The following is a 13238-nucleotide window of genomic DNA, read 5'->3' on the forward strand; positions in this document are numbered from 1 at the left end:
ACTGTGAAGTGGAAGGAAAATGATGCCTAGTTTTGAAATTCTTCTACAAGTGACAATCCTAAAAGTGTGGTGTAATTAGGGATTCAACCCATTCAAATCTCATACCCCTAAAGCAAATTCAGTACAACACATTGCCTTTATAACTCATTATAAGTTGTAAATACAGCCCACCTGAACAGTATAATACAAATGTTCAGTAAAAAACAAAAAACATCATGAAGATCAAGGAAGACATCACAGCAGTCAGGGACAAAGTTACAGAGAAGTATAAAGCAAATCCCAAACTCCAAACATCTCAAAGCACAGTTCAATCAATCTGTCATGCGAAAACAGCAAACCTAACAAAGCAGACATAAATTTACAGGCCTGGACAAGGACAGCCTTAATCATCAGAGATGTAGCCATGGTAACTCTGTATGTGCTGCAGAGAAACAGATCTAATTGAGCCTTCTGGCCTGCATGAAAAAGCACCATCAGAAAACAGTGCCACTAACACTGGACATCATGCTTAACACAACACTCCTGCAATAACACATAATTGGTGGCAGCATCATGCTGTGAGGGACGCTTTTCTTCAGCAGGGACGGTGAAGTTGCTCAGACTTAATGGGAAGATGGTTGGAGATAATAACAGGACATTCTTGGAAGAACACCTGTTAGAAGCTGCAAAACACTTGAGGCAAAGATGGAGGTTCATCTTAAACCAGGAAGACAACTCTTGAGCTACAGCCAGAGCTAGAATGGGATGGTTTAAATAGAAGGATTTTAAAGTGGTAAAATGTCTCAGCCAAAATACAGACCCTATCTAATTGGCAAGACTTGAAAATTGCTGTTTCTCCATCGATTCTGGTTGAACTTGAGCTACTTTGCTAAGTGGAAATGGCTAATATTTTAATCTCTACATGTCATTAGCCTTCCACTATTATGCACTACTTGTGTTGGTCTACCACACAAAATCCCAACAAATCCTAACAAAATCCCAATAAAATTAATTGAAGATTCAAGTGGAATAAATACTCCTCTCATCTGACACCTACAAGACACTGCAGGTGTCAGATAATCCATCCATCCATCCATCCATGCCATCCATCCATCCATCCGTCCGTCCGTCCATCCATCCATTAATCCATTATTTCTTCTTACTCATGATTAGGTTGCAGGGAAAACAAGTCTAGGAAAACCCAGACATCCCTCTTCCCAGTGACACACTCCGGAGATCCTAAGGCATTCCCAGGCCAGAAGGGATATGTAACCCCTCCAGCAGGTTCTGGTTCTGTGGCTTGCTAAACCACTCAAGTAAAAAAAAAATAAAAACCAAACACAAAAAAGTCTTAGACCACATTGGTTTTTCTTAGAAAAACCAAACCTACACTATTGAGTAAGATGGATTCAGTATAGTAGATTAGAGAAGTAAAGCTCTGACTAATTCCTGTCCTAATAGCCACGATACCAACACCCCCCCCCTACCCACCCACACACACACACACACACACACACATGCACACACACACACACACACACACACACACACACACACACACACACACACACACACCAAACGTACAAAAAACAACTTATTTTTTGCTTTCCATCCTGGATCAGATAATGTGAAAAATGAACCATGGAGCAGTCAGAGAGACCACATGGCCTCCCTAGCAAAACCACAGAAGACAAATAGATATAATTAGACAACCTCTCTGGGTTATTTTTCTTTAAAAATATTTTACAAGACTCCCTCATATTTCCCCCTCTCGCTCTCCTGCTTCTCTTGGTCCTTTCTTTCAGGTCCATCTGTTTTTCATTCTGTGCTCAAACAAATCTCAGGACGAAGTGTCTATTGTACTGGGCTTGGTTAGGTCGGGCCAAGCCGGGCTGGGTTTGAACACATAATTTCTGAGCCCAGACTCGGGGGAGAGTGTTTTAGGGCCATGGGAGTGGTGTGAGAGCGGGTAGGGGTGGAGACAATAGGTCAGAGGTCATTGGCGTATAAACCATTGCCACATGCCCTTCGGACTGCAGTCTGAATCCTATTTCCTGTCTTCAAACACAGTTTGGGGAGGCGGGAGGTAGCAATAACACTGAGGGCCACGGAGAACCTTGTTTTCCCAGCTTCCCTGCACAGTGCGCACATATGGAGTCAGGCAACCTGTTCTTATAATGGAACCTAATATGCACACAAACACACACACCCTACAGCTGTGAGATAAGGTTGATCTGCACACCTGGCCGTGCTATGTTACTCTACAAATAGTATTACATCCCAACACACACTAAATAAACCCTTCATTTTAAAAGTTAAGGCCTCTTTTTCTATTGAACACGTTTAAATATAGTGCAATGTAATGATTCATATACACAGCCCAGAAAGAAAAGATACATGGTATAAGGTTGTGTTGCCTTTATAATAAAAAAGGGATATGTTTGAATCACAGGATGCATAAAGAAATTGCATGATTACATTGTATTGATTTAAGTTGAACTTGAAACATTGGACTTGATATAACTGTTTATGTATTTGACCTGTTTGTAAAAGGTCTTAAGATAACTTTTGTTGTAATTTGGTGTCATATAGGTAAACTGAAGTCAATCACTAAGGCTCTTAGAATGTTTCAAATGCAAGCATTAGAAAAAATGCTTTTTCTGATAGACAATGGTGCATTTTAGATCATGCAGCTGTAACTGCAGCTGCAACTGTGACATGTTGGTGACATGTTGATTGACATGTCACATTAACTCACAGCGTTGTCTGTGTACTATCACACACCTGCCAATTGTTCATGAGAAATTCATCAACGGTAAGGGATAACCAAATAAAAAGCGATATTTGTACTCTATAATTTTATACACAGGGAGCTCAAATGATATTTGCATGTAAGCAGTGTATGCACATACAGAACTTCTGCAACAACTGGAACACTGGAAAATATTTAAAAGTTTTGTTTCTCCTCCCTTAACATCCCACTTACTGTGTGCTGTGGCAAGATAAACTTGGTTCCTCATCCAATCATTTGTTTTGTGATCTATTTCTAAGGGGCACATAGGCTGTGAGCTCAAGATGAAGTCACTGGAGAATCTTGTTATTAGATAAAAACTGCATCAAGACAGTTTGTGAGCATGAATGAAAATGTGTTTGTACAGGGAAGAAACTCTTTGACATCAATTAACTCTCATCAGGCTGGTAGTAGAAATATTCTGTGAGCTGATGTTGGGCGTGAGTTGCATGTTTTAATTGCATGTGTGGCATTTAGAGACAATAAATGCATCTTTTGCGGTTAGGTTGTAAGTTTGTGTCATTGTTTGGATGTATGCCGTGCAGTGTGAAATCTCTGCCGAGCCCTCCTTGGCAATGCAGTGAGAATGCTCTTTAAAGAAATCTGAGTTGTTTGCATGTGTTAGGGAGAAATTACACTCAGTGATACCAAAGAGAGCCTAGGGACACACACTCACACACCTACAAAGCAAATCAGGCTAACCACATTGCACTGGATGGTAAATTGTGGTAAACAATGTGGTAAACTCCTTGAAACGCTTGATTAAATATTAAACAAAAGAGAAAGTGCCCCTGAGTGCTTGAATCCTTTTCTTTTATTTCTTGCTGAGAGATGCCCTCATTGCAAAGCACATTTGTGTGGAAAAGTATGAAGTGAACAGCTGTAAACTTAGCAGACAGTTTGTTCCACGATGACCCGAGGCCTAGAGCTAAAGAAGAGAAGAGAGAGGTCAGAGAGTCTATTAGGTGGACCCAAATATCTCTCCTACATCCACTGGGTGGAAACAAGAGCGTCTATTGAGACCATTTTAACCTCCCGATCACACTCTTCCCCCTGCTGGGTTGTACCATAAAAATGATAAACCCAACAGTTATAAAGTAGCGACATTGCACCCCATCACACCAGGAAATGAGTCTGAACCACAAGTGACTGCTGCTCATTGCTACTGTGCTAAAATTGCACCTGTTTTCCTTTGTTTTGCATCGCTCAGTCTGGCAGCACAGTAAAAATTGAAATGTCACATAAAATGTGACAGCATGCTAATATGTAGCTCCCAGAGGGCATCTGAAATCACTGTTGTTGATTTTGTAACTGCAGAGAGAGTCAGTATTCCTCCCATTTCCACCCCAGGAGAACAGAGAAGAAAAAAATAAACAATTGGAAAAGCAAGGAATACTAGAGGGGTGACACAAATTAAATTTTGAAAACCTGTACAAGAACGCAAATTATTACTTTATATTACTGCCACACTGCTTTATTGACAAATTTTATGTTTTCTACTTATACATGAAAAATATGTATTTTTAATTAATATGATTATGAAAGTATATTTTTTTCCATATGCCAGTAACATACTGTAATTTTGCTAACAACATCATATTCTATTTACTTAGGGAAACAAGAAGATAAATATAATCCAGTGAGTGAATAAAGCATTGATTAGAAGAAGCTACCTACCCTGCTGCTGTAGTTGAACATTAAAAAATCTGTATTATACAAATGCATAAAATACACGACTATTTCAAAGGTATATTAACACCTATACTGTTATTTTGTCTATTGCCACACAAGGAAGTTACACTTTTAAATTATATATTTTTTCTATGCAAGGGCTGAACTGTCCCCTATTGATTTTGCTCTTATTAAGGTAGTTAAAATATTGTCATAATGTAATTAATCATATTTCTTTGCTCTTAAGTAGTACTCTTGAGTATTTTTCTTAGTATAGGTATTGAATTTGAAATTTTAGTATCGTGACAAAAAAAAAACACTGTTTTTGTAAACACCTCTGTGTAGCTCAAAGTTGAGGATAAAAGAAGTCTTGACATGTAACAATTGTTTTGTATAATCAAATCATCTCTGACACAAGAGAAAAATAAGAAAATTCTTTCTGACAAATCCTGTTTTCTACTTCTACAATTAAAAACAAACATTTTACTTCTTAAAAAAGAGTCTCCTTGCATTTTGTTTTTCTTTTCGTTTTATATTTTTAGGCAAAGTCTAACTTTTTATGACTGAAATATTTGGGCAGCATATCAAATGCAGCATGAAGTGCTTTTTATCTTTTATGTCATCTATTTAAATAGTTTAAATGGTTTCAGCAATAGTGTTTCTCTAGTGAATAATCCAAGCATTGCTAACTTAACAGAGGAGCAAGCAGACACAAATTTTATAACTTGGGACTTTAATACAGTCCTTTAGAGGTATTTAAAAAAAACCTTTGGGTATTGAACTAAAAGAGCATCTCTCTTTTACCAGGAAATGACGACATGAACTCAGAGCCTGTGTAAAAAGCTTTAGATAAAACCAGGCAAGCTGGCACCTTTCCAGTGTCCCATGAAGGAAGCAGATGTTCCAAGTTTTTTTTAATAGATAATTTATCCCATACATCTTTTTCCCTCCCTCTCTCATTGTCAAAACACATATCCGTTTTACTGGAGTGTTTAGATGCACAGCACGTCCTCTCACACACAGAAATCCGAAAAAAGCCCTACATTTGCCCATTGTACTGCACCATACATCCCACTCTTAAAGACTAAATAACCGCCTATCAGGTTAGACTGCATTTGTGTGCTGTCTCTGTGTTCATAGGATGCATGGAGAAAAACAAAAGAACCATAAATGTATGTGCTAAAGGTTGCCCCCATAAAGCCAAAGTCAAACTAGTTAAGACTGTCAGCTGAAGGTGGGCCAGACACACACAATGCTCCACAGTGCTAATTAGTCACTTCACCCAGTCAAGTCCCACAGCGAGGATAAATATATACATATGTAAAAAAAAAAAAAAAAAGAAAAGGGAGAGAGGAAGGGGGTTTAAAAAGAAAAGTCAGTGATAGTGCTAACTTATTTCCAGTTTGACCTCTGCTTTATACCCTAAAGAGAGAAGTTTCTAATGTTATGAATGCGTCTGTCGCTAATGTGTCTAGTTGGCAGGAGGTTGCTCGCCACTGATCATCTTTACCTATCTCCCTGTGGAGCCTCTCATCACCTCCACCACGCCAGCTACTCTATCAGCTCAAGGTCAGGCTCACACACACAAAACTTCTCCTCATCACCCCTTGCCATACTTCCCCTTCAGCTGCACGTCACCCGACCCCCACCCACCCCGCCTCACCTCTGTTCCCCTGCTCCTGCACTCTCCTTCCCTCGTCCTTCCCGGTATCCAGCATGGCAGAGTGTGATGAATGGGACATTATTACTCTTGTCCGCTGTTGGCCTGATTTTAGCCACTCCAGCTCATCTACTTCTGTCTCATCAGTTTGTCTGTGTCTCCGTGTCTGGCCTTAAAACATATGTTACTGCCCGACTTACATCAAATCTATTTTAGTCATCCCAAGATAAGGGTAGATGCAAGCGTGTGTAGGCTTAGAAATGGTGCCTGCAAAATTTTTTCACAACAAATAAAGCATGTTTGTCTTGTATGGAATTAAATGGGGTTAAATCAACTGTGATTTATCCCCTAACTCTCCAAAACTGACAAACGTTGGCATACCTTTTATTGCATATGCACCCTCAGAGACACACAAGCAAAAGAAACAGATGCAAAAATACACAGTCTTAAAACTTTGTTTTAGAAAGAAAACAATACGAAGGAGAGTGCAAAGCCACAAAGTGAGGGGATCACTTCTTCAAAAAGTAAATAAAATATGCATCCTCTCCATGCTCATTACAGATTTATGACTCTTGTTAAAAGAAAAGGTGGCGGCTGCCTTCTTACATGTCTGACGTTCAAAAACCAGACGACACTGCTGTCAAGTGTTGTGCTCCACATTCTGTCCAATGAGAGACCGGGAGGGCTGAGTGTGCGCCATCTCCAAAATACTTTGCAGCCAGAGTCTAACAGAGACACTTTTGGGTGGATGGGAGCACGGCAAAAAAACTCCTCACCTACAGTACGGGGAGCGTACCGTGCAATCTTTTGATGCATACTTCATCAATGGAAAAGTTCAGCTGGTTCAGCCACTTGTCTGCGTGATTAAGAACAATAACACTTGAGGGAGTAGATGTTCTTGCAGTGACGATACGAAGTATTTTTGCTGTTGCTAAAACAACTTTAACAAAGAAAGCACCCCACAACCTTGTTAAAGTCCCCTCACACTAACCACCAAACACACACACATTGTGCCTTGCAAAATTATTCATAGCGCTTGAACTTTTTTCAGTTTTGTCACTTTATTTGAAATTTTATATCATGGACTAACACATTTTAGCACATCATTTTGAGGTGAAAACAAAAGGCAAATGGTTTTATTTTGTTATATGAAGCCCTTAAAGACATGGAGAATTTAAATTCAGCCCCTTACTACTATGATGAGTAAATACTAATTACAATACGAAGCAACTGAATGCCTTCAGATGAGGATAAAAGAAAGACATATGAAGTCTAATGTGCAGTTTGCCACAAGCTATTTAGAAGATAGAGCAAACATGTGCAAGAAGGTGCTCTGGTCAGATGAAACCAAAGCTGAACTGTTTGGCCTACATGCAAAATGTTATGTATGTTGGGAAACTAACACAGCGCATCATCCTGAATAAACATTTCTCATGATGAAACATTCTGGTGGTGGCAGCATTATGCTGTGTGGATGTTTTCTGCTGCAGAAACAGAGAAGCTGTTCAGAAGTCATGGGAAGATGAATGGAGCTAACTACAGGAAAATCTGGGAGAAAAAAAAAACTGATGACTGAGACTGCAAAGGATTAGGATTGAAGGCCTATCCAAATACAGCCACTGCTAAATTAAAATGGTTAAGATAAAAGCATATTCATATGTTTGAATGGCTGAGTCTAGAACTAGTCAAATTGAGAAATTGTGGCAAGACCTAAAATTTAAAGTGCAAAGTTTGTTTCAATCTATCTGAGCTTAAGATTTGTGTTTGGCAGAGAAGAATGGACATAAATTTCAGTCTCCTAATATGCAAAGCTATTAGAGACACAGCATTTTGTTTTGCATGTAGGCCAGAAAGTTCCATTTTGGGCTATTGTTACCAGTGTTGGATAAATGGGTTGCATAAGTTTTATTTAGGGGAATACGAGTAAAGGGAGCTGAACAAAAATACTCACAACAATTTTTAGATTTATCTTTATAAAAAAAACATGCATGCTTTTCCTTCAACTTAAATATAATTTATCTGTGTTAGTCTATTACACAAAACACCAATAAAATACACTGAACAATAAATTAGGTTGAAGAAAAAATGTGAAAAAGCTTCAGGTAAATTGATTCCCTTACAAGGAACTCTACACACACTCGGGAAAGTTAAAAGAATTTTACAATTTGGTTATTATTTTTAGTTGCTAAACATTTACAAAGTACTATTTTTAGTGACAATCACATTATCAGTCATTTTAAACTAGAAGACAATATATTGTTCAATGAAGAACACTAAACTTATTTTTTCACTGCTCTTCTATAACATCATAACTCCCCATATCACCTTTTATCGGCTAAGAACCAACAGTTCCGTAAGTAAACACAGTAAACACACAGTCAAACCTCCATCGACAGCTATCACCCTTTGTTAGAGAAGATCAGCAGTGCTACAGGGACATCACACAAAAAGACATAAGCCGCCTGTCATGCTGGAGCTCACTTATCTTCCCCATCACCTTAAAGAGCAGGTGCAGGAATGGGCTTTTGCAGTGAGCTGGGGGGCCAAACGGGCAGTGCGAGCGATGTCAGGCTGAGACACGGACAGAAGACAGGTACTGACGAGGACGGCAAACGGAGGCCGTCGGACAGACAATGAGCTAAGTGGCAAACCGGAAGACAGCGACATACACCAGCAGGAATCCGTGCCAGAGTCACACACATGTTAACTTACCACCATCACTCGTATCCACTCAAAGTTCCAGGAAGCCAATATATCCTCGAGGATATGGTTTTTATCATGGCTGTCCTCCCAGGGGCCTTGTTTTGGGTCCTTATGGATAGATTAGAGTGAAATGTTCTCTTTACAAGTCAAAGGAAATAAAATATTAGCTTTAGACAATGTGGATGTTGGGTCGTATACATTGCTCTTACCAAATCCAATGAGGACACTGATCATTCAGAGGGCACAACCTTAGCCTTAATTTGTAGATTAATTCTTTGGTGCCCACCATCGTTTGTATTTAACTACACAAACATGTGAGGTTTGTACTGTACCTTAGAAAAATATAAATTTTTCTAGATTGTTTTTACAATTTCTCACATTACAGCTGCAAAGTGTGTCATGCATTTGTATTCAGCACCAATTAGTACATATAGAGATTGAAAATTTTGCCTAATATTTTTTTAGAGATAGATAGATAAACTTTCAGGTCTTGCCAGAGATTCTCAATAGAATTTTGGTCTGGACTTGGACTAGGCCATTCTAACACATGAATATGCTTTCATTTAAAAAACTTCATTGTAGCTCTAACTATGTTTAGTGATGTCCTGCTGAAAGGTGAAGGTCCACCCTAGTCTCAAGTCTTTTGCCACTTCTATGAGGCTTTCTTCCAGGTTTGTCTATATTTTGCGCCATCCATCTTTTCATTAAAAGCAGCTAAAGAATACCATCCCAACAGCATAATGCTACCACCACCAATTCATACTGTGGGGAAGGTATGCTCAGGTTGAAGTGCAGCATTACTGTTCTGCCCCACATAACCTTTTGCCTCTGTGTCAAATTTGTTTAATTTTTGTCTGATTTGATTCTCTCTGTTGACAGCATTTAATATGATTTTCTTGCAGCAATGATTTTCTTCTTGCCACTCTTCATTAAAGTTCAGATTTGTGGAGTGCAAGTTAATAGTTGTCCTGTTGACAGATTCTTCCACCTACGCTTGGGAGCTCAGGTGGGAGCTTTGCAGCTACTCCAGAGCCAGCCTGTCAGTTAAGGTGGACAGCCATGTCTAAGTAGGCATGCAGTTGTGCCATACCAGTTCTACTTTGAGATGATGGAATTGAACAATGCTCTGTAAGCACCCTGCTTTTATTCCAACTGCATAACATTATCCCAGAACTGTCTGGCGTGATCCTTGATCTACATGATGTTGTTTGTTCACGGACGTTCTCTAAAAAACTTCTGAGACCTCTACAGAACAGCTGGGTTAATACTGAGATTAAATTACACATAACTGGACTATATTTACTAAGTACTTGACTTCTGAAGGCAGTTAAACTGGATTTTATTTCAGGATGTTAGAGTAAAGGAGCCTGAATACAAATGTTTGCCACACTTCCCAAATCTATTTGTAAAAAAACTTGTGTTTCATTTTCCTTCTATTTCACAATTTGTGGTGTGAAAACATAGATGCTGTACTTACTTTACTTACTTATTTATTTATAAAGCACCTTAAAACAACTACAGCTACAACAAAGTGCAGCAAGAACCACTTAAAACATAAAACAAAGAACTTGAAAATTTCCCATGAAAAACTTCATGGGAAATTTATCCTTTTAAGGGACTGCATGTTTATTGGTCAATCAAAGACTGAGCCAAAGTATTGCCAAAATCTTCTTTTTATTAAAACAGTGCTGATTACAATTTAATCTGTAATTCGTCTGACCAAAGCCATGGAAAGGGGCAAAGTTAAAAAAATAAACAATCATAAAGCAGTGTGAGAATAGTGAAGTTCAGATTGAAAAAGCATTCACAGAAAGTCAAAAAATAGAGATAGAGATATGTATCTGGGGGGAGTAAAGTTGGTGAGAAATGATCCATTAGATGCATGTGTGCAACAAAAAAGAAAAACAAACATTTCAGTGTGTTTTGCATAGTGAGACAATACTCCTCTGTGCTCCTTTCACTGTATGTTTTCGTTTTCATTCCTTCCTCTATTAGCCAAACATGATTAAAATGCAGTTCCTACTGGCATCTCTGCTGAACAGCAGAAAAAGAGACAGCAAGATGGGAAGAAAAATGAAACCGATAAGTCAAAAGCATCTTTTACAGCGTGGTGCTTTTCATCCTTCACTGGCGGCATGAAGAAAACAACACAGACATTCAACTTTTTTTCTCTATTCCCTTTTTCCCATTCTCCTACCGCAGTTAAACCTCCCAGGATACCTGAGGACAACCCCACTGCATTACAAGTTCAATAGACTCTCGAAAACAACATTTCAGTCACGTTTCTTTACCTATTGATACAATTCCCAGTGCTCTCCTTAGTCTAATTACATTATGCCACGTCCCTGTCTCAGCAATCTGCACAGTGCCGTGACTGGGACTGAGAGAGGAGTTCTGGGGCTTAGGAAAGTGCTGCACAGCTCCAAAAGATGGGTCTGAATACCTGTCCAAATGTGTCCATATTTACATTTACTTAAAAGGTGTGCGTAATATTTGACAGTGTGATGACTGCTTAATGGTCCATACAGAGACAGAAATTTATACAGACATAAGTTGAACAGAAACATAACAGAGACGTGTCTGTTAAAATCATCTTCACAACGTTGTCATCAGTCTGTGGCTTCTGGACATGTTTTTTGAAGTCATTTGCAAAAACCACAGAAGCATTAGTAAACAAAGATATAAAGAGTATTGCATGTTTGCACGTTTCCATATGCAGTAGCAATATCTACTAATGCCTATTTAGATCTGGTATTAACAGCGTCCTGACAGATCAAGATGTAAATGAACAATCCTAACAACAACAATTCACACAAGCTAAGCAGTAAATGGGATTTATATTTGGAAATTACATTTTCCACTCAGTATGGTTTGACTCGGCGCTGCTTGTATTTTACTCTGTATCCTCTCCCCGAGGAGAAGATACAGAGGGAAATAGAGCAACCTGAAACAAAAAATATTTAAATCCGAGCTGATGGCCTCCTACGGCTACCACCTAACACCAACGCAATGCCAGGAGAAGTTTAAAAACTAATATAGTGATTACTGGACCATCAATGGCTGATGCAGTTCGAACCAGAAAAACAGGAAGTTGTTCGACCAAATGTATGCCATCTACAGCAACTGACTGGCGAACAATGGGAAGGAGAGTGGCCTTGACTTGGCCACAGCGGAACTGGATTCCATGATGGATGATGGTAGGTGTTTCGTGACTTTAAGCATCTTTTGTCCCACCGGCGATAAGTTTAATTTGTATGAACAAAGATATTCTGAAGCCATTGTCTCCTATATAAAGACAGCAAGATAGCTATACCAACTCTGTGCTCTGTTCATATTTTTCACTCGCCGTCTCTTAAGTATGTTGCACTTAAGTGTTATGCATTTAATTAAGTTGTGTTTTTTTTTTCCACAATCCTTTTCTACATACAAGAAGTATTCTTCCACCTCACTTAGTTTCGACCCTCCAAGCTCCCCTGCTTCAACCCCCGCACCATCCGTGTGCTCAACACCGACACCAGCTCCGATACAGCCCAACACAATGGAGCAACGTGCTTTCCTTGACAAGAAACAATAAACATGTTTCACATCAATGTTTTTACCCATGAGAGAAGTTCTGAATTACTTTATTTTGCTTCAAGTTCAGAGAAGGTGCCAAGAATGCACTCAAATGATCACAATTTCCACTTAGGTTAAATTTTTAAAGTATTCCCTTTTAAATGTACCTAAAGCATAATCAACAGTACTTTACATTCAGTAAACTCAAATCCGTATTTACTTATTCTTTACCTATACTTATTAAAGGCCACAGCAAAACTAAATGATTTCAAACCTAAAGCAGCCATTTCTTACGTAGATGTTGGCAGAAGATACACTGAACCGGGCCCAGCTGGAAATGCACACGCAGCTTCTTTTAGGTGAGGCATGAAAGCAAAGGGAGCAGAAAGCCTTTTTGCAAAGGGAGGAGATGGTGCAGAATGCAGCATTTCATCAAGCATTCCTTGGACTGCTGAGAGAGCTTGTACGCACCATGGGTCACAGACGTGTGACCCCCATTTCTAAGTGTTTTTCATATAACGGGCATAAAAAAATGTATATTCTTTTAAATCTTTGTATTTTGCAGCTCTCAGCAATAAAAAAAACGTATGTGCTTACATCATAATTTCCTATTTTATCTGTGCATACACTGGTGGGAAGACTCAATAGTACAACACAAGCTTTTATCACTGACATTTATGTGCATTGCTCATTTTTATGACAAGGTAACCTAAACAAGTACATTTGAAATTATCACACAAACAACTCTAGTTCTCCAACCCTAGGCTTTCATGAAACCAGTAGCATCGCAACACTTGGAGGCTCTGCAGCGATACGTTTGCAACAGGACAGCTATCGGAAATACACACAGCATACATACTACAATAACTAATATCTTCA

General features: G+C 38.9%; 1 protein-coding gene across 4 annotated transcripts in view; it reads right to left on the reverse strand.

Annotated features, from left to right (window-relative positions):
- Nucleotides 1-13238, reverse strand: part of mctp1a (multiple C2 domains, transmembrane 1a) — a 216113-nt gene that overhangs the window by 30531 nt on the left and 172344 nt on the right. For 3 of the 4 annotated variants that reach the window (XM_047380514.1, XM_047380518.1, XM_047380516.1), the window contains exon 18: nt 8814-8912. The exons of the other annotated variant lie outside the window; for it this stretch is intronic. In XM_047380514.1, coding sequence (XP_047236470.1) covers nt 8814-8912 — 99 coding nt within the window. The remainder of the gene's footprint in view (nt 1-8813; nt 8913-13238) is intronic. 4 annotated transcript variants of the gene reach the window in all.

This window comes from Girardinichthys multiradiatus, chromosome 12 (assembly GCF_021462225.1).
Source record: "Girardinichthys multiradiatus isolate DD_20200921_A chromosome 12, DD_fGirMul_XY1, whole genome shotgun sequence".
Classification (NCBI taxonomy): domain Eukaryota; kingdom Metazoa; phylum Chordata; class Actinopteri; order Cyprinodontiformes; family Goodeidae; genus Girardinichthys; species Girardinichthys multiradiatus.